The 22,032-nt window shown below is 40.8% G+C and overlaps 2 protein-coding genes across 5 annotated transcripts in view; one reads left to right on the top strand and one right to left on the bottom strand.

The window, feature by feature from the left end:
- Positions 1 to 801: 801 nt before the first annotated feature.
- On the top strand, positions 802 to 14,093 carry LOC128692617 (neurotrypsin). Of its 2 annotated transcripts, XM_053781819.2 has the most exons (9): positions 802 to 1,204; positions 2,779 to 2,999; positions 3,900 to 3,987; positions 7,127 to 7,307; positions 7,516 to 7,775; positions 8,305 to 8,439; positions 11,384 to 11,608; positions 12,809 to 12,917; positions 13,159 to 14,093. In XM_053781819.2, exons 1-9 carry the CDS (start codon positions 923 to 925, stop codon positions 13,320 to 13,322), a joined length of 1,665 nt encoding a protein of 554 aa, XP_053637794.2. In that variant the 5' UTR covers positions 802 to 922; the 3' UTR covers positions 13,323 to 14,093. The 2 variants fall into 2 exon arrangements, with proteins under 2 accessions (XP_053637794.2, XP_053637796.2); XM_053781821.2 differs by lacking the exon at positions 7,127 to 7,307 and having other exon boundaries at positions 3,900 to 4,000.
- Positions 14,094 to 15,787: 1,694 nt separating this feature from the next.
- The window catches only part of Ars2 (arsenic resistance protein 2), an 89,865-nt gene continuing 83,620 nt past the window's right edge, over positions 15,788 to 22,032 (bottom strand). For 2 of the 3 annotated variants that reach the window (XM_053781816.2, XM_053781815.2), the window contains exons 18-19: positions 19,121 to 19,211; positions 15,788 to 16,907 (exon numbers count right to left, since the gene is read on the bottom strand). In XM_053781816.2, the coding sequence (XP_053637791.1) occupies positions 19,142 to 19,211 (70 nt within the window). In that variant the 3' untranslated portion in view covers positions 15,788 to 16,907; positions 19,121 to 19,141. The remainder of the gene's footprint in view (positions 16,908 to 19,120; positions 19,212 to 22,032) is intronic. The other variant, XM_053781817.2, reaches the window with a different exon arrangement.

Raw genomic sequence — 22,032 nt, forward strand, 5'->3', positions numbered from 1 at the left:
TCTGCGAATTACTAAACAGTAAATTTAAAGAGGCCTTTCACCAAGGACTCTAGTTACATGCCAGATTGAGGGTAGACAAAGGGAAGCAGGTTAGCTGGGCTTGAGATATGAGTTTAGGAAGTATGGTGCCATCACATCTAAAGGATGATTGTTGGAGAGGCGCTTCGGTAGGCCATATGTTTGGTCCAGTCCCTGGACCCATTATGTACCTTTGTAATCTTTTGACTACCGCCCACAGAATGGGTATGGGGTGCATAATAAAGATATTAAACTAAAAAAAAAAAACTTCTCTGTGCACTTCAGGAAAGACAGCTAGGGACTGAGTGATGGTGAATGTGCTTTTCTTGGGGTCACTTTGCTTTCTATTGGAAACTGCTGTCTTAAAATTTATTTGTGTACTTTCACATGTGTGGACTAAACAGGCGTTTAATGCATTCCATATTTGACTGAAAAACGCTTCATGTGTACATAGATGTATATTTCTTTAGTCATTTGCATATCCATTCATTAAGCAGTTACTAAACAACTGACCACTCATCAGCTAATCACACTTGACAATTAATCACTCACCCACTTATCACACTCGACAGTTGATCACTCACCCACTTATCACACTCGACAGTTGATCACTCACCCACTTATCACACTCGACAATTGATCACTCACCCACTTATCACACTCGACAATTGATCACTCACCCACTTATCACACTCGACAGTTGATAATTCACCCACTTATCACACTCGACAGTTGATCACTCAACTCTCCACTCACAATCTGTCCACATTCAGTAGCCCAGAGGTCGGTAATCAGCTGAGGTAGCATTTCCTCTGTGATAGGCCAGCGTTATCTTGCCTTCGTGAGAGACTGTTGGAGTGAACATTAACCTCAGTCTTCCTCTTCTGTTTACTTCATCAACTACATGTCTCTCTCCTCACGTCTTATCCTCTTCGTTCTCTTGTCTCTCCTAGTCATCCACCTCTCTCTGTCTTCCCCACGGCGAAGAGGAAGAGGGAGAGTGCAGGAGGAAGAAAAGGTGGAGGACGAAGAAGTTAAAGATGAGGTGGAAGTAGAGGAGGAGGAGGAGGAGGAGGAGGACGACGACGACGACTGGGGTCTCCTTCCTGGAGAAGTGGATGCATTCAGAGACGTGTTGATTAATTTGATGGATATTTTCGACGATGGTTATGGTGCCACGAGTAAGGTGAGGGTGAGGGAAGGTGATGGAGGAGTAAGGAAGGGTTTCAGAGGAGGTTGTTGAAGGATGGAAACTTTTCTCCTATACAGGGGTTATTTGTGTATATAAGGAAGGTGATGGAGGGGTGAGGGACAGAAATGAAGGCCAGAGCGAGTGCTTGAGAAGTGAGAAACGAAAGCTGTTAAGAGGGAAAAAGATGGAGCGGTTTCTGGTGTGGAGAGGAAAATGAGAAAAGCTAAGAGGAAGCGAAGAGCAATAAGAAATAAATAAATGAAAGGGAATGAAAGCAACAGAAATATTAGTTGCAAAATGGAGACAACATTATTAGAAAACACTGTTAGAAAGCTGCATTAGAAAACACTGTTAGAAAGCTGCATTAGAAAACACTGTTAGAAAGCTGCATTAGAAAACACTGTTAGAAAGCTGCATTAGAAAACACTGTTAGAAAGCTGCATTAGAAAACACTGTTAGAAAGCTGCATTAGAAAACAGAAAGCTGCATTAGAAAACACTGTTAGAAAGCTGCATTAGAAAACAGAAAGCTGCATTAGAAAACGCTGTTAGAAAGCTGCATTAGAAAACGCTGTTAGAAAGCTGCATTAGAAAACACTGTTAGAAAGCTGCATTAGAAAACACTGTTAGAAAGCTGCATTAGAAAACACTGTTAGAAAGCTGCATTAGAAAACACTGTTAGAAAGCTACATTAGAAAGCACTGTTAGAAAGCTGCATTAGAAAACACTGTTAGAAAGCTGCATTAGAAAACACTGTTAGAAAGCTGCATTAGAAAACATTGTTAGAAAATGCCTGCTATGACATCACTATTGTTGGGCTTATATTGTTGATCTTGTTTCTGTTGTTGTTCGTCTTGTAGTTATTTGTTATTCTTGTTGTTGTTGTTGATGGTATTGTAGCTTTTGCTCTTGTTGGCCTTGTAATTTTTGTTGCTTTTGACATTATAATTATATTTTATTTTTGGGGGGTTTGTTGTTGTGAAATATAGGCGTTACTATTGTTGCTCTTGTTTGTTGTTATAAAATACTGAGAGGAATCGACAAGGTGGACAGACAGGATGTTCCAGAGATGGAACACAGCAACAAGGGGTCACAGTTGGAAGCTGAAATACTTCCTAACATCACAGGGATGTTAGGAAGTATTTCTTCAGTCATAGAGTTGTCAGGAAGTGGAATAGCCTAGCAAGTGAGTTAGTGGAGACAGGTACCATACATAGCTTTAAGAAGAGGTGTGATAAAGCTCATGGAGCAGGGAGAGAGTGGACCTAGTGGCGACCAGTAAAGAGGCGGGGCCAGGAGCTATAAATAGACCCCTGCAACCACAATTAGGTAAGTACATTTAGGTGAGTACACGCACATCAATTTGAAATTACAAAAAACATTTTGTTCGGTTAAAGTTTTTTTTTTAAACAGGATGGAGCCTTGGGGGCCTTTTCCCTCACGTCTGAGGCAACTGACCTCTTTCACCATTATGCTAATCAATCACTGACAGTAATTATCTTATTATATATTTTATTGGCTCCGTATCCAGTGTATTGGAAAACAAAATGCTGACGCTTCCCATTTCAGCGTCAGAGAAGCAAGAAGTGTCGCGGGCGTGGGTGCAGGAGAGGGCGTGCTCGGGATCAGCAGCTGGAGGAGGAGGAGGAGGAGGATGAAGAACCTGCAGTGGTCATCGTGGTGGAAGACAAGCAAGCTGACCCCACACATCTTACCTTCGCCTCGCTCCTCTATCAAGACGAGGCCCCGTGGGGCCGCTGTCCTCGATCATGCGTCGCTAGGAGGTTCAGGTGCGTGCAGAGGGATTGTGTGTAATTACCTGTTTGTAATTATCTATTTGTAGCTACAGGCGCACAGTTATGCTCCTGGTGTCCCGTCTTCAATATCTGTTCATCATATATTGTTTTAAATTTCCAGTGGTTGCACCACTTACTAATTCCTCCTTTAAAGGGCACCTAAGTTCCCCCGTCTTCTAACATGTTCATTTTTTCCACTATAATCTACCTTGTCCATAATTACTATCACATTTGCTTTGTCTGTTTCGTAAGGTGAAGTCCAGGATCTTTCCTTAATTCATGGTATAACTTAACAAGTCTTTGAGGACAGTTGTGTCGCAGAGGCCTGAGCTTTGCCCAGACCTCTGCAACACACTCGGTGTGGGAGGCTAGAGAGTTGCCTACCAGGCCACGAGATACCGTATAAGTTTTATTTCTTCTGGTAAATTGTTTATATAAATTAGAAACATTGGGATAAGTACTGACCCTTGTGGCACCCCTCTTGTGACCTCCTCTTATAACTACTCATATTTTCCTGTCTAAGTTTCTCTACTGTAATAATTTACCTTTCATGCATTCTATAATTTCCAGCTTCCAAATTAGTCTTAAGTGGGGAATTCTTAAGACTAGTCAAGGTAAATACAATCAGTCCATCCATTCCCAGGCACTGTATGACTTATACGGGTTTAGAGTTTCTCCGTGAATATTATTAACAATCCTGGCTACTGAAACAAGGAATTATCCTCTCTAATCTATCAGTCACTGTCAGTCTTGACAGGTAATTTATCCTTTCTAATTAATCACTCAAACATAGTAATAATTTATTCCTTCTAATCAATTTATCAGTCAGGTAAATTATCAATCTCTGTCAGTTGAGCTTGGCCTCCCAGGTAACAAAATTCTCACACGTTGCAGGAGCTGCAAGTACAGGACTCTGTGTGGGGATCGGAGTTTGATGGAGGAGGCTTACTGCTACGTCCCCGGGTCTGCCTGCCAGGACCAGGTACGAACTCGAGGTAAATTCAAGTAAATTCAGTGACACTTTCTTTTTTGCCAGAAAAACCTCAGTTGTACGAATTTTCACCCGTGGGCTTCGTCACCCACGATGGGGTTTATTATTCCCCTCATTCGTGGGCACTTATCCTTTCAACGTACCCGGGTCCTAAAGATGGATCCTTCCCTGTTTCTGCTAGTGCAGTGTGCTTGGCACTGCGGATGAGATGGCCGTGTCAAGACACAGCACATATCCCGTCATTCTTCACAATGTCCTAAGATACATATCCTCTCGCAGTTGCCAGGCGTTGATTACTACCAGCCTAACTAATCAGAGAATGGGCCTAAGTTACCAGACGGAGGATCGAGCCTGCACTACACCTTGCGCTAAATGACCCACATTACTACAGACCTTCATGAAATGCAGGTATAAATAATATATCCTAGCCAGGAAAAGCCTGTCTGTGAAATTGAAATTTTTCTCTCGTGCTGAGCGAACGGAGGATCGAGCTTCCACCATGGGTTTAACACTTCGTATAAATATGTTTAACAATTATACAATAAAAAGAGCTTAGTGGAGAGGTATCTTGATGCAGTTGAAGATCTTTTCGTGTACATACCGTCCTCCTCTCCGTGAGAAGTAGCCCAGGGAAAAAATAGTCATGTCTTTTAGACAAAATGCTGAACGAATTCGTAATGAAATAATGTTGATAGTATTAGTGGGAGTACATTCCTAAACATCATACCAGACATCGTGAGCGAGACGTTGTCAAAAATACCATCTTGCTTTGTATTACATAACTTTATACATTATTTTATGTATATGCATTTTATTAGTTAATATTTAAAATGTCAGAAAACACCTAATGATTGACTGGGCCGCGGGGGCGTTGACTCCCGGAATACCCTTCAGGTATACTCCAGGTATACTCCAGGTATACTGCTCTGAAACGTCGAAGTATGCAATGAAACTAAATCCTAATCAAGCTAAATCGTATTTTTTAAAGAAAGTTTGTAAACATTTGAACGAGGTTCAAGAATGCTTTGAAAATATGAAGCGTAAGCAGGTATAAGGAGCAGAATGGAAATACGTAGAGAATGGATTTAATCTGAGATAAGAGTCTATTTTGCAGGGCCTTATCAAGACTTCAGAAGATACACTAGGTGAGTTGTTGATAAAGTTGGGTGAGGAGAGAGAGACAGGTGAGGTTCGTCTAATAACGCTGTTCGACAAAGACTTCAGTTCACTTTTGAAAACTTGTTTCTAATTAATTTTGGGACTCCGAATTCAAATCTGAACTCCATCCTCACTCCAATTACGTTTCAATTATATTGTCTACAGATTATTATTATTATAATCACCTGGGAGACAGTAATAGTGAGGATGGAGGTGCTGTCCAGGTAGTCAGTAAATGTACGCATGAAGGAATGCATATAAATGACCTCGAGGGAGACAGGAGCTGTAGTGGGGAAACAAGTGTAGTCAAGGACAAGATAAAACCAATATTACAAACTAGTAATACCACAGGAGATAGCAAAACAAGGGGACTCCACTAGCAATAGTGAGGATACATTACCAAAAACAACTGGTGGGAGCCCCATTGTTAGTGCTAATGAGGATAGGAAAAAGACATGTAAACATGCACCATGGCGTAATAGCGCACAAAATGCGTGCTAAAGGAATAACAGGAAAAGTTGGTAGATGGATCTATAATTTCCTCACAAGCAGAACACAAAGAGCAGTAGTCAACAGAGTAAAGTCCGAGGCGGCTACGGTGAAAAGCTCTGTTCCACAAGGCACAGTACTCGCTCCCATCTTGTTTCTCATCCTCATATCTGACATAGACAAGGATGTCAGCCACAGCACCGTGTCTTCCTTTGCAGATGACACCCGAATCTGCATGACAGTGTCTTCCATTGCAGACACTGCAAGGCTCCAGGCGGACATCAACCAAATCTTTCAGTGGGCTGCAGAAAACAATATGAAGTTCAACGATGAGAAATTTAAATTACTCAGATATGGTAAACACGAGGAAATTAAAACTTCATCAGAGTACAAAAATTCCGGCCACAAAATAGAGCGAAAAACCAACGTCAAAGACCTGGGAGTGATCATGTCGGAGGATCTCACCTTCAAGGACCATAACATTGTATCATTCGCAGCTGCTAGAAAAATGACAGGATGGATAATGAGAACCTTCAAAACTAGGGAGGCCAAGCCCATGATGACACTCTTCAGGTCGCTTGTTCTATCTAGGCTGGAATATTGCTGCACACTAACAGCACCTTTCAAGGCAGGTGAAATTGCTGACCTAGAAAATGTACAGAGAACCTTCACGGCGCGCATAACGGAGATAAAACACCTCAATTACTGGGAGCGCTTGAGGTTCCTAAACCTGTATTCCCTGGAACGCAGGAGGGAGAGATACATTATATACACCTGGAAAATCCTAGAGGGACTAGTACCGAACTTGCACACGAAAATCACTCACAACGAAAGCAAAAGACTTGGCAGACGATGCAGCATCCCCCCAATGAAAAGCAGGGGTGTCACTAGCACGTTAAGAGACCATACAATAAGTGTCAGGGGCCCGAGACTGTTCAACTGCCTCCCAGCATACATAAGGGGGATTACCAACAGACCGCTGGCAGTCTTCAAGCAGGCACTGGACAAGCACCTAAAGTCGGTACCTGACCAGCCGGGCTGTGGCTCGTACGTTGGTTTGCGTGCAGCCAGCAGTAACAGTCTGATTGATCAGGCTCTGATCCACCAGGAGGCCTGGTCACAGACCGGGCCGCGGGGGCGTTGACCCCCGGAACTCTCTCCAGGTAAACTCCAGGTAAATAGGGAAGCACTAAACCAGTAGGATTATATTGTCTACAGAGCTCTTGATCATTTTATGGAAAATGATTTATGGTTTTGTTTGATTTTTGTGCATTTATGAGATTGTTTTATCACTAATGGATTGTACCTTTTTTTATTCTCTTCAGATCTTCAGCGCTAATATTTAACAGCATTATCAACTTATGTCTCGCACTGTACTATTCCACTCGTGTGCATTGAGACACGGGGAACTGGGGTTATGGAATACGGGGATACCGTTTCAGTATCGGGCTTGATACCTGTCTCACGGTATCTTCCTGCGCAGGTATTAGAGCAGCTGGACAGAGAAGGTTACGTGATTGTGGAAGATAACGAGGCAGATGTTCTGATGGATGACACCATGCATGACCACCGTCACGTGTCGGACAATGACAACACAATCACAGGAGAGGAGGATCTTTATCCTGATAGTGATAGTAACATCGATGGGGACTATTATGATTATGGCGAGTGTTGTAAGGAGCATGTGTTGTAATTTTTCAAATTTGATGGGGGAGGAGGAAGTGGTAAACATGTTACTGTTTAATATGTTAATATTTTTCTTGAGAGTTTTTGCCCAGATATATTGTATACCAAAAGCTATATAGTTTAGCCGTAAGAACAGATAGACAAGTGCATGAAAATCATTCCCTTCACATCTTCTTTCAAATCTAGGCTGGTCTGACTTCCTATCTGATAACACCGGCGATGGCGACGTAAACAATAACGAAGATGATAATGTTATAGATGAGGAGGAGCACCACGAAGAGCAGGACGAAGAAGAGAAAGTAGTAAAGGAGGAAGAACACCAGCATGAGGAAAGAATTTGTGGAAAGAAATCTATCAGGACCCGTGATATGCTGAGGATCTTGGGAGGGCGAGAGGCCAGATATGGAGAGTGGCCTTGGCAGGTGGCTGTACTTAATAGGCTCAAGGCAAGTTTCCTCCATTTCCTGCATGCTTGCAGCTTATTGGAAATTTTGGTCTTAACACGTATCCTTATGAAACATTATCAGTAGCACTCCCATTCTGATATTCTGTGATAGTTAAAATTTACTTTATTGTTTATATATTCATTCCAGTTTGCTATGTATTATTATTATAATCATGGGGGAGCACAAAACCCCCCACATACAGCGCATGTGGGGGGGATGGAAGGCATTCAGGCTCAATTCAGGGAACTGGAGCACAGATCCAATTCCCTAGATCAAGAGCCCTTCACCTCCGTGAGGGGGATCTGCGAGGAAACTAGTGTTTTCTAAATATTCAGAATATCTTTTTCTTGTAATCTCTCTATCACTTGCAGGTTACACTCACGTGTGTAAATATTTATGTTCGGGAGTTTGTTTATTCATGTATTCACCAATACTCATCCAGGTGAAAGCAGCCTCGACTTTGATGCATTCCTGATTATCCACATCCAATCAAGCTCCCTTCAACTTTATATTTTCCGTTTCCCCGCAGGAGACGATGTGCGGAGGCACGGTCATAGCCCCACAGTGGGTCCTGACTGCAGCCCACTGTGTAGAAAAGAGATTGTACGTCCGTTTAGCGGAGCACGACTTAACTGTCCACGACCAACATGAAATGGAAATACGGGTCTGTAGCTATAAGCCTGTATACTGTTTTCAACCAAGTTACAGTGGTAATGAACTATTTATATGTTTATATATGGTTACAGTCATAATGAATTATGTATGCAGACACGAATTGTCACAAAAAACCACCTTATATTTTAAACAAGTTTAAATAATTATGCGCTATTTACAACAGGCAAAGTCGACGAGGAGGATAGTGATTTAGGTAGGGGTGGACTTGCAAGTTGGAATAGGCGAAGAATTGGTTTGGCGAGAGAATTATTTTAATTATTATGATCAAAAAAAGCGCTAAATCGACAAGGGTCATACAGAAGAATTATTTTAAAGGTAAGAGGAAGTATTCCAGGGCTTGACCCAGCTACTGAGTTTTGATGAGCAATTGAGGGCACTTTTCAAGATTATAGTTGAAAAGAAATTAACATCTGCACGCAAAAAAAAAAATAAAAAAAATAAAGATCAAGCCACGTTAACACAGGCCTAATAGGCGAGTTTGTAGATTATCTGTAGATAGGAACATTATTATTATTATAATCAAAAAGAAGCGCTAAGCCACAAGGACTATACAGCGTGTATTATTATTATAATCAAAAAGAAGCGCTAAGCCACAAGGACTATACAGCATACAGCTATACAGCGTGTAGATAGGAACAGGTGGTGGTGCATAGAGATAATAGAATAAGTTGTCGGTGCCGCGAGGTATTATTATTAACAGGTCTGTGGCTTATACTTCGTGGTGGGTATCTATCTTTTTAATCTGTCACTCAGCGTTTTTAAGTACACATTTACAGCTAGGATGTTGAGCCTTGAAGTAGACTCACTCTCGGCAGAATCCTGCCAACTAGCTATAAAATTATCCAGTGCATTATAATAAAATAAGCGCTGAACCTACGAGGGTCATATAACGCAGCAGGGCAGTGAAGGGTGTAGGGGAATTGGGTAGCAAGAAAGGGATTATTATTAGGTCATGGAGTGCAGGGGCAGTGGATAATGCAGGGGTAGAGGGTAGCAAGAGATTGAGGTAGAAAGGGCTGTGAGGAGTCCTAGAGGCACCATCTTCAGAGTTTGCAAAATCAGTTACTGTCAAAAAGTCAATTAGAGAAGGGAAGGTAAAGTAAGGGCAGTAGAGCGGCGACGACGATCTGCGTGATCGTCGAGTGGGCAGTCCAACAGAATATGGCTAACAGAAACTGGAACCTGACAGTTCTCAGAGTGGAACAGGGCACCTCTCCATGAGATACCCATGAGTAAGAAGAGTGTGGCCGATGCGAAGATGGGAGAGAGTAGTCTCCCAGCCTCAACACTGATAAGAAGACGGCCAGAAACCTATACATGGTTTAATAGAATTTAATTTATGTTGCAGATCAGACAAACGTTGTTGCCAATGGGTGTGAAGGTGGGTAGCAATTACAGCAAAATAGTCTGTGAATGGAACACCTCCATGTGAAACTGGGTCATATACTGCTGATCGCGCAGTCTGTCCATTGCCCTGTACGTCAATATGATCGGGGACCCAACCAAAAAAAAAAAAAAATAGCTTTGTGCTTGCTAGAGATACAGCATAACCAAAGATGGATATGAAGAACCAGGGGATGAGATGAATCAAATTTTCTCATAGCCTGTAAAGCACTAAGGGAGTCTGAAACTACCACAAATGGTGACACAGGCATAGACGCAATACAGATAAGTGCTACGAGAAAGGCATACAATTCAGTAGTAAAAATGCTAGCCAAGGATAAATGCCCTCTCACGACGCTGTCCGGAAACACTGCTGTGACTCCGACGTCATCAAAAGACTTTGGAACCATCGGTGTACACTGTGATGGCATGAGAATGATTATCCAGTGCAGCGCCTTGTTTTGGGTACACTGCAGTTTCAGGAGGCTGGACTTTGGCGGTGAGGAAGTGTTAATGGTGTGTGTGTGTGTGTGTGAGGGGTCGCGTGAGAGCTTTCTGGAGGTACAGCTTCATCTGGAGTTGGGCTTCTCGTACTGTGCTTGTGTATACCTGGAGGGGGTTTCGGGGGTGAACGCCCCAGCATCCTGGTCTAAGACCAGGACTCGTGGTGAATCAGGGCCTGTTCAAGTAGGCAGTTATTGCTGGCCACACGCAATTTTATTATTATAATCAAAAAGAAGCGCTAAGCCACAAGGGCTATACAGCGCTGGCCACACGCAAACTGACGTATGAACCACAGCCCGGCTGGTCAGGTACTGACTTTAGGTGGGTATTTATCTAGATTGGCAACTAGTACTATGGTCCCCTTAAGAAGTTCCTTGACGCAGGTGAGGTCTCTTGAGCCGTGGAACTAGATTTATCCTCCCTTGCCTTGAACCTGAATGCCTCGCATTCCTCAGCAGTGCTATGCAACCTCTATGGGTTTAGCTTCCCGTGATTAAAATAAAAAAAGTACTGTGGTGTCAGAGAGAGACCCTTAGGGTCAATCAGCACCTGATTATTATAATAATAAAAAATAAGCGCTAAGCCACAAGGGCTATACAGCAATCAGCACCTGAAAGAATGGAAGACAGGCTTGATTCAAGGATCTAGTTTATCTGCTTCTGTGTAAGATATGCTGATTGTATCACTGCATTGAGGTTCTGAAATGTCACTTGTGTACAGGTATTACCGTGTTAGATTAGGACCGAGTCTTGCGAGATCTCTGCCTGAGGTAGTAAGTAATCGGAGTTATTTTTGGTAGATTGTTTCAAATAGTATGGTTGTCATCTAAGTATAGTCCAACAAACTAGAAAAGTTAGCTTGGGTCCCATTGCTATTACAAATGCAGCCTAGTGGTTAGAGCTCTGGCCTGTTACTTTTAGGAATGTCTTTCCTTCGTTTCTAGTTCTGTCCGTTCCATGCTTAGAATTGTTATATTACAATTTTCACGAGTTGAATAATGCAAGGTTTGAACCAGAGAAATTATTTTACATCTGACTCTTCCACAGGTAAAACACATTTTCGAGTACCCTGATTATGACCCGGAGACCTTTGAACACGATTTGGCACTGCTGAAGTTGCCGCGAGAAGTGCCTTACAACAAGTACATCAGAAGTGCCTGTCTACCAGGAAGGGCAACGCCGCCACCAGCCAGGAGTAAGTGTGTGATTGCTGGCTGGGGAAAGAAGAATGAAGCTCACATCTTCGGCTCCGATGTCCTCAACTATGCCCGGGTAAGAATGCTCCTGTTGTGCAGACAATGCTGAGAAGTGGTTACTCTACAATTATGAGGAAGCGCTAAATTCCAAGGTTCATGATGCACCTAGGGTGAGGGAATCAGGTTTGATCCGAGGAAAAGGAGAATAGTCCTTAGATCAAAAGCCCTTAACTAGCACCAAGGTTCACTCATGATTATAATAATCAAGGGGGAAGCGCTAAACCCGTAGGATTATACAGCGCCTGTGGGGGGGGGGGGGGGGATGGAAGCTATTCAGGGTTAATTCAGAGAACTGGAGCACAGATCCAGTGCCACTCACCAGCATCAAGGAACCTTTGTTGAGGGGAGGTTCACCCATGAAAGTAATAAACTGTAGCTTCATAGGCATGTACTATGATAATTGTCACCTTATATCAGTATACACGGCCCCATCCAGGGCAAGAGAAACATCAGAGATAGAATGGATACAGAGTATCTCCAAGTGCTAGATCAACCAGATCATGATGGATATGTGGATCAGTGGGCCACCAGCAGCAAGAGCCTGGTTGATCAGGCAAGCACCAGACAAGCCTGGCCCAGGAAGTAGAATAACTCTCAAAACTCATCAAAGGCACCCTGATAGACGGTCCGCTTTACAACCGGGAGTGATGCTGATGGCCAATATTCTCTGTATTATAGCAATATTCTCAATATTATAGAAATCATGGGAGTGCTAAACCTGTAGGGGTCATACTGTGCCTGGGTGAATGGAAGGCATTAAGACTCGATTCAAGAAATTGGAACATAAATCCAATGTTTTAGATCAAGACCCCTCCTCAGCATCAAGGAACCTTTCTTGAGAGGAGAATTCTCAATTTGCTGCACACGTCTGACGTTATTTGTTCATCTCCCCTCAAGGGAGGTTCCTCGATGCAGGTCAGGGGTTCTTCGTCCAAGGAGTTGGATTTGTGCTCCAATTCCTGGATTAAAATTGATTGCTTCCCATTCTCCAGGTGTTTATAATGTCAAAGTACTTAGCGCTAGGTGAACAGGGAGAGGAAACATGCCCAACATTCTACCCATGCTGGAGACTGAACAATGAACACCCAGTGTGTAAGCAACTGTGCTATTAACTCAGCCATGGAACCTGCATAATGCCATTTTCACCAGGTGCCCATTGTTACTAGGTCAGTGTGCAGGTCTTGTAGTTTACAGTAATGCCACTTTATTTCACCAGGTGCCCATTGTTACCAGATCAGCATGTCAACGCTCGTACCCTGAATTCCCCATCAGCAAGAACCAAATCTGTGCTGGCTACATTAAGGGATCCTCCGATACATGCTCAGGTATGTATTATTATTTTGATCAGGGGGAAGCACTAAACCCATAAGAGTCAAACAGCACCTTCGGAATGGAAGGTAATCAGGTTTGATTCAAAAGAGGGGAGGGGATGTCCAATTCCTTGAATCGACAGCCCTTCACCCACCAATAAGGCACCCTCCCCCCTCATGAGGGAATGAATTACCAATAATGATTACAATAACACATTTAAAATACTACTATTTTCCTTTAACTGTGGTGGCTCAGGCGACTCAGGAGGACCACTGATGTGTGAGGACGAGCACAAGGTGTGGACAGTGCATGGGGTCACTTCCTTCGGTGAAGGCTGCGGCATCCATGGCAAGTACGGTGTCTACACCAAGGTGGCCAACTACCTTCCCTGGATCAAGCAAGTCATCGCTGATAACTAAGGCAGCTCATTCCAAATTATACTCGCTAGCGCTGAACCAGTTGGGAGGGAAAATGGTCGTGTAGCACCTGGAAGGAAATGAGGTTTGATCCGAGGAAGGGTTAGGTACGGCAATTCCAATTCCCTAGATGAAGGATTCATTTACCAGCATAAAGGCTCGCCACCTTAAAGGGTCTTGGGGTAGAACAGATTTATTCATAGGGAAGTGGTGAATAACTAGTCTTCAATACTGTAAGAAATGCCACTTCAGTTTTTCTTTTCAATCACATGGTATATGTTGTATTTCACCAATAAAGGTCACCAGTCTACTTTGACCAGATCTACTGATGCTTCCTCTCTAGTTTTTTGGAATGTAGTTTTCATAAGTAGGACACGGTTATTATTACTGTATATTCACTGCAGTACAGCAGTCTTTGTACATGAAAAATAAAAGAAATGGAAGTGTCACCTTTTTTTTTTCATGGATTTTGCTGCCAAAGCAGCAAATTTATTATGCACCTAGGAACTAGTCCCCAAAAGTGATTAACAGGAATACATTTAGATTTAGGTTTACAACTGTCTTATCTGTTCCAAGCAAATTTTGGATATTTGTTTAATATGGGGGTACAAAAAGAACTGTCCATATCCATCAGTGTTGATTTCAGAAAATTTAGCGCTTTGTTTTGAGTGTTGTAGTAGCCTGAATCTGAAAAGGTTATATATAACCAAGTCCCTCAATTTCATAGATGTGGTAATAATGACTAGCATTTCCACAGCACCAATAAAGTCTATTAACTATTCAATGTTTCCTTTTCTTCATTCTACATTTCATTCTTTTATAATGCACAGTACATTACTATTATTTTTCTTAAAACTGAACACACATCACTAAGAGCCTTCCAAGTGAATACCTCTTTTAAGTATCTTTATATCACTCATATTTCATTTCTTTTCCTAGTTTCTCCACCTCCCTTGGTTTGAACACCCACTTAAGTTGATGCAACTATGCCCTGTAGTCTGACAAAAGACCTATTGTGATTTCTATAACCTTCCTTTTTTGTGCTGCTACTCACAGAAAAAGTATGGTGTGCACAATAGTCACATGTGGCACTAAGTACACTGGACGGCATTTAGCAGTTCAGAGAAGCTAGCTAGCCACACTGAGGTTTGTAGGCTGGGAAATACGAGACATGCACTTTGAAAGAAAAGTGCAAAACAGAAACCTGTTAAATTATTTTCACTCTTGGTAGGATTGCTGGTCTTCTTTGTCTAGTGAAACATGTTAACATGTACTAAATGTTACAACCCTCTTACATTCAAGATGTACTTCACTTTCTTGTTTGTTAATACAGCCTATCCTCACTTAGCAACGTACTCGTTTACCGACGACTCAGACTTATGATGGGTCTGTGACCAATATGCATACCTAATGTATATTAGAGCTGATTTCCTCTATTTCAATATATAGTACACTACTGCATAAATATTTAAAAATATACTAAAAATGTTACAAATGGTGCAAGGGTGACATTAAAGCAATATCAAAGATGGTTGACAAACCCACTACCATTATAGTATGCTCTTTGTTTAGCGATGAATTCATTTATCGACACAGTATTAGGAACGAAACTCCATCGTTAAGTGAAGAGAGGCTGTAGATGTTGTTTCTGCAATATTAATTTTAACAGTTTAGGATGCTCTTATTAGATTAAGCCATGAGATTGATGTCTTTCTTTTATTCATAGTTGTGTGTGGTCTTTCTTTTATTCATAGTTGTGTGAGAAACATTAATCTTCGTAATTCAGAAGGCCTGGTCTAAGACCAAGCCATGGAAATGATTTCTGGAAATATTAACACATGCACACACACTTATATATTTACACAAAGATGATGATCGAGTTAATCTTGGTGAACGTGTTTTTATCTTTAGGTCACCCTGTCTTGGCAGGAGACAGCTGTCGAGTTAAAAATATTCAAACATTTTATCATTTCAGTCTGTGAAAAGTTCATCAATGTGAATTTTGTCAAACTGTCACTCATTCATAAACTAACTGCTTGGTCTTGATCAATGGCACTTATGCAAGTGCCACTCTACCATGCATTCATCATATTTCTCTGCTGCTTTTCAGCCCTTCTGTATATTTGATCAATATCACCACACAATCATAATCCTCACAATCTAACATCATACTCTGGCACAATATTTTTAAAATTAACATTACTATCCCCTTTTCTAAATACCTTAACACCATGCCTACCCCCAGAACATACATATATATTTTTTTAACAAACCAGCGGTCTCCCTAGGCAGGGTGAAACGAAAAATAAGAAACACTTTTACCATCACTCCATCACAGTCTTGCCATAGGTATGCCAACACTGCAGTTCAGATGCCCCCTCCAAACTGCAAACAAATAAAGCACTTGCCAGTTATACATAAAATTTTCCATGCCATAATCTCTATCAAGAGAGGGAAGAAAAAAAAAATAAACTTGCAACTTCAATGAATTTTGACTATCATAGTACAGATTCAAGTGTCTTTTCATTTCAGTGAGAATGAGAAAAGCTAAAATTGCCACAATATATGTACATATTGTACAAGCATACTGCTCCACTAGGAAAGGCTACTCTTTTTACTTACCATATAGTGAATTTCTCCATAAGCAATGTTAAGTCTGTGAACTCATCACCATTTTTATTACATTCAGTGTAGATCACTTATGGAACATTATCCTTAAAAAGGATTACAAATTAATATCCCTGAAGAAAAATAATAAATACAAAAGAATGTGGTATATCAATAGATGTGGAAAAAATAAATTCTCCCAAATATAATTTCAAGAGTATCAATTCACAGAAGTTTCAAAATGTTTTCAGGCAGGAGGATGCAGTGAAAGAAATTCAGGCTAAAAAAATCTTCATTACTTAAATACAAGAGAACTCTGGACTATATTACTAATGTAAGAATGAAGATTTAGTTTTATCAGAAAATATAACCAAATATACATCTTAGTAATGTTTTGCCCTATAAAATTTTTTTTTTTTTAGTAAACAAGCTATCTTTGTTGCATTGCATTCTCAGTACCATAACCTGTAGAATGCTGTAATAATGTACAATCTTTTTATGAGCCTGAAAAACTGCATCTTAATAAAATAGAACACAAAAGTACAACCACCATATAAACAGGGACAATTCTAAAATCATTTATTTCATACTTACTGCCTTTAACCTTGAATACATACCAACCAGAACCAAGCTCTGATTGTAATCACTAAGTTTAACTTCCAATTAATTTATTGCACCACATTAAAATATCCTACTTGACATTTACTTCAGTGTTTCCTTGCAGTTAATTTCATTACCACAAGACAAGTGGTTACACTTGTTTATCACTAAGTGCTATCTAGAAGTTGTCACCAAAATGAAAAAGACATTAAAATGGCAGCAGTAGGCACTGAGAACTGAGAAGTCCACAGAAGATAGTCTAGAGATCGGAAGATGCATGGAAGTGGACCCAAGTTGACCCGATTCTGAGAGATGAATGGCAATCCACTTCCAGTGAATTAATAATCCTCCTTTGGGGCATCCAGGTCCCTGTAACCAACCCTGCGAAAGAAACAAGAACACAGAATATACCATGTATGCCTTGGTAAAGGCAGGGAATCAACTGAAAGGAAGGTGCACTTGTCAGCCATTAGTACTCCATGTTTGGGTAAACACAAAATTTATGGGAAAAATTAAGAACCAATTTTTTTTAAGACACCAACAGGACCATAACGATGCTGGGAACGAGTGCAGAGGTGACAGAGCACACCGCCTTCCTGAGAAATAACATCACCAATTTAGTATTCTTAGGTTTCAGTAAGTTATTATGTTACAAAGAAAGTAATATTTCTGCACAACACCTAGGGAAATATAGGCGAAGAACAGTCAACTTATTAAGAAACATTTAAAAGAATTATGAATTTAAGAAATATTATTTTCTCTAGGCTTTGACTAAGCACTGCAATGAGGAAACCTCAATTTAGGGCATAGCCAGAACCCCTCTCTTGGTAACAAATTTTACGTACTTCATTTAAAGCACACTGATGAAATATGTGGTTTTTGCAACATTATTAAAGATGTTTTATTTTAATATAGAACACTATTTTGTGGCAGTGAAATTGGTAATTAAAATACCTACTGCATATGATCTCATGATACGAGGGATGACCTAAAGTTTAACCCTTACTGTGTAAAAATACCTAAGTATTTTATTGTGAAATATGACAGTAACCACCCCCTCATGTCAGTAATACTAAATATACTGTACACAGATGGAGTGTAAGCATGGTAATATATTGTGAAGGGATTCAAGGAAACTGGTTAGCCAAACTTGAGTCCTAGAGGTGGGGAGTACAATGGCTACACTTTAAAGGAGGGGTTTGGGATACTGGCTGTTTGGAGTGACATCTAAACTGCTGTATCTGAGTGCCTCTGCAAACAGTGACTGTGTGAATGATGGTGAGTGTTTCTTTCTTTTTTGTTTCACCCTGCCTCAAGGAGAGAAGGCTGATGTGTAGGAGAAAAAAAAAAGCGGCCATATTATCTGAATGCTGGCTGAAGCCAGGACATTTAATCATTTTAGCATAAGGGTGGTACTGGTTGCTGGAGATGGGAATAGTATGATGTAAAGCCATTTCTTAATATATTTTGTCTGATTTATTCCATGTACAGTATAAAAGGAGAAGTTAAATATTTGTAAGGATAATTCAAATTATATTAGCACCAAAATGAAGGCATCTGATGATAACTTTGTTAATGAAGTACCACTAAGATGAAAAATCTCCTTCCCGTATATGAGAGGTCCACTATATCTTTACACGTCTGGCAGAAGTCATGCATAGGCTATACGGTGAATCACATGAGCATTCAAACTCGTGCTAGAAACTTAACACTGTCAACTGTCACTGTGTATTTCTGCTAACTGCTGATCATACCAGGTTAAGGGTATAATTCAGAACCCTGGAGATAGTCACTGGGGATGGGTCACCCTTAATCACCTAGGGAATCAAAACTTCATCCAGTGTTCCTGCAGCTTCTGGAAGATTCTCACTATCCTCATTTCTTTGGTGGGTAACTTGAATATGTCCAAATTTTAAGATTTTAACAGTAATTTTCAGTTTATATTAAAAATAAAGTCCTTGATGAGAAAGGACTCGAAGCAAACCATTTCACACTGAAAAATGGTTCTCAGCTTGCTGTTATAAAAAAGGATCAACACACACCAACTGTGAGGATCCTGCCGCATTGTAAATTTGTTTCTGCAGTGTGCGAATTAATTTAAAGTTCAGAATGTCTCCCCATGAGCTTTGCGTATAGACTGCATGGAAAGAGAAAGCCACAGACACTTAGATTCTGCAGCAGGAATCACTTAAAAGTTCATAAAATCCCATATTGATCTGGCTCCCGTAATTCACTCCCCCACCCAAGCAAGAAAAAATGCTTCATATAAATGCAATGCATATTCTGAGCAAATCCAAAGATGGACTTTATGAGAACATTCAGAAGCTGGCAGAGGAGTTTGCATTACGAAGGTTACCACAGTAACTACACTCCTAAATCCCAAACTAAAAAAAAAAAAAAACTTTTGGATCAGTCCTCGTATACTATGGTGTGAAAGAACTTATGTTATGTCTTAAAAAAAAAAAAAATGTTGTAAAATCCACTCTCAAAATTTATGATAAAGCTTATGAAATTTGGAAGAAAAACTTCACCTGTTACCAAGAGATGTAACATGAACCGCTACACTAAAACCTGGAAATTGGAACGGTGCGTACAATTGGCTGGCGACGTCAAGGTTAAAAGAGATCTGTATCATCAGGAGCATCCAAATCATGGTATCCAATGACTTCCCGTGGATCACCCGACCTAAGGGAACAAAAACCATTAGTAGCGGCTAACTGTCACTTCCTGATGTAAAGGTGGTATCCATTTTTATTATTTTTTTATGAGAGTCTTATTTTCCCAAACTAGTACACTAAGATTTTTAAACTGTAATACAGTGTTTAGGATTCATTACCTACTACCTGCATCCATTTAATTACTTTCGGATTATTAATCTTCAAACTTGTAAAAGTTTGCACAATCTTACTTTGCTTCGCCAAGCTGCACATTTATGGCTATTATAATTATCGATGTCACCAGTAATTCCTATTAAAAGCTATGAATCATTTTTGAATATTGTATTTTATATTTTATCATCTGTCCAAAAGAAAATACATTTACCATCATTCACTTACTAGCCTGCCCTCCTAATACCTAGTCTTCCTCATTTCTCAACACACATGCAATATACTTCATGTACATTTATTTCCAACCATTCCTACAACATCCCACATGCCTTCCTTCCAATCATTCTTAGGACAAATCACACCTTCCTTTCAATCATCATTAGGAATATCTGCACACCTTCCAACCATTCCTAGGACAACCCAAACACCTTCCTTTTGACCCATTTTCAAGACAACTTACATACCTCCCTTTCAAAAGATTCCTACAACAACCGACAAAACTTCCTTCCAAACCATTCACATAACCCACACACCTTCCTACCATACCATTCCTAGGACAACTCGTACATCCTCCATCCCACATGCAACTTATACACCCATCACCAATGTGATTATATTTTTCTCTACACAACCAAACCATTTCAATAACACCTTTTTAACTCAAACATTATTCTTAGAAAAGGCATTTATATAATCTCCAACCCCGTCAATTGCTGCAAATTTTTAATAACTGCATAGGGGATAAAAGAGAGTGCAAAAATTATAGGGGGATAAGTCTGTCGAGTTGTAGGTAGTAGGTTGGTAGACAGCAACCTCCCAGGGAGGTACTACCATCCTGCCAAGTGAGTGTAAAACGAAAGCCTGTAATTGTTTTACATGATGGTAGGATTGCTGGTGTCTTTTGTCTGTCTCATAAATATGCAAGATTACAGGTAAGTCTTGCTACTTATACTTACACTTAGGTCACACTACACATACATGTACAAGCATATATATACACACCCCTCTGGGTTTTCTAATATTTTCTTTCTAATTCTTGTTCTTGTTTATTTCCTCTTATCTCCATGGGGAAGTGGAACAAAATTCTTCCTCTGTAAGCCATGCGTGTTCTTAAGAGGCGACTAAAATGCCGGGAGCAAGGGGCTAGTAACCCCTTCTCCTGTATATATTACTAAATTTAAAAGGAGAAACTTAAGTTTTTTCTTTTGGGCCACCCCGCCTCGGTGGGATACGGCTGGTACGTTGAAAGAAGAAGAAGTCTGTTGAGTATACCTGGCAAAGTGTATGGTAGAGTCATTATTGAAAGAATTAAGAGTAAGACGGAGAATAGGATAGCAGATGAACAAGGAGGCTTTAGGAAAGGTAGGGGGTGTGTGGACCAGGTGTTTATAGTGAAACATATAAGTGAACAGTATTTAGATAAGGCTAAAGAGGTCTTTGTGGCATTTATGGATTTGGAAAAGGCATATGACAGGGTGGATAGGGGGGCAATGTGGCAGATGTTGCAGGTGTATGGTGTAGGAGGTAGGTTACTGAAAGCAGTGAAGAGTTTTTACAAGGATAGTGAGGCTCATGTTAGAGTATGTAGGAAAGAGGGAAATTATTTCCCAGTAAAAGTAGGCCTTAGACAAGGATGTGTGATGTCACCGTGGTTGTTTAATATATTTATAGATGGGGTTGTAAGAGAAGTAAATGCGAGGGTCTTGGCAAAAGGCGTGGAGTTAAAAGATAAAGAATCACACATAAAGTGGGAGTTGTCACAGTTGCTCTTTGCTGATGACACTGTGCTCTTGGGAGATTCTGAAGAGAAGTTGCAGAGATTGGTGGATGAATTTGGTAGGGTGTGCAAAAGAAGAAAATTGAAAGTGAATACAGGAAAGAGTAAGGTTATGAGGATAACAAAAAGATTAGGTGATGAAAGATTGGATATCAGATTGGAGGGAGAGAGTATGGAGGAGGTGAATGTATTCAGATATTTGGGAGTGGACGTGTCAGCGGATGGGTCTATGAAAGATGAGGTGAATCATAGAATTGATGAGGGGAAAAGGGTGAGTGGTGCACTTAGGAGTCTGTGGAGACAAAGAACTTTGTCCTTGGAGGCAAAGAGGGGAATGTATGAGAGTATAGTTTTACCAACGCTCTTGTATGGGTGTGAAGCATGGGTGATGAAAGTTGCAGCGAGGAGAAGGCTGGAGGCAGTGGAGATGTCATGTCTGAGAGCAATGTGTGGTGTGAATATAATGCAGAGAATTCGTAGTTTGGAAGTTAGGAGGAGGTGCGGGATTACCAAAACTGTTGTCCAGAGGGCTGAGGAAGGGTTGTTGAGGTGGTTCGGACATGTGGAGAGAATGGAGCGAAACAGAATAACTTCAAGAGTGTATCAGTCTGGAGTGGAAGGAAGGCGGGGTAGGGGTCGGCCTAGGAAAGGTTGGAGGGAGGGGGTAAAGGAGGTTTTGTGTGCGAGGGGCTTGGACTTCCAGCAGGCATGCGTGAGCGTGTTTGATAGGAGTGAATGGAGACAAATGGTTTTTAATACTTGACGTGCTGTTGGAGTGTGAGCAAAGTAACATTTATGAAGGGGTTCAGGGAAACCGGCAGGCCGGACTTGAGTCCTGGAGATGGGAAATACAGTGCCTGCACTCTGAAGGAGGGGTGTTAATGTTGCAGTTTAAAAACTG

The sequence above is a fragment of the Cherax quadricarinatus genome, chromosome 30 (assembly GCF_038502225.1).
Source record: "Cherax quadricarinatus isolate ZL_2023a chromosome 30, ASM3850222v1, whole genome shotgun sequence".
NCBI classification, from domain to species: Eukaryota; Metazoa; Arthropoda; class Malacostraca; order Decapoda; family Parastacidae; genus Cherax; species Cherax quadricarinatus.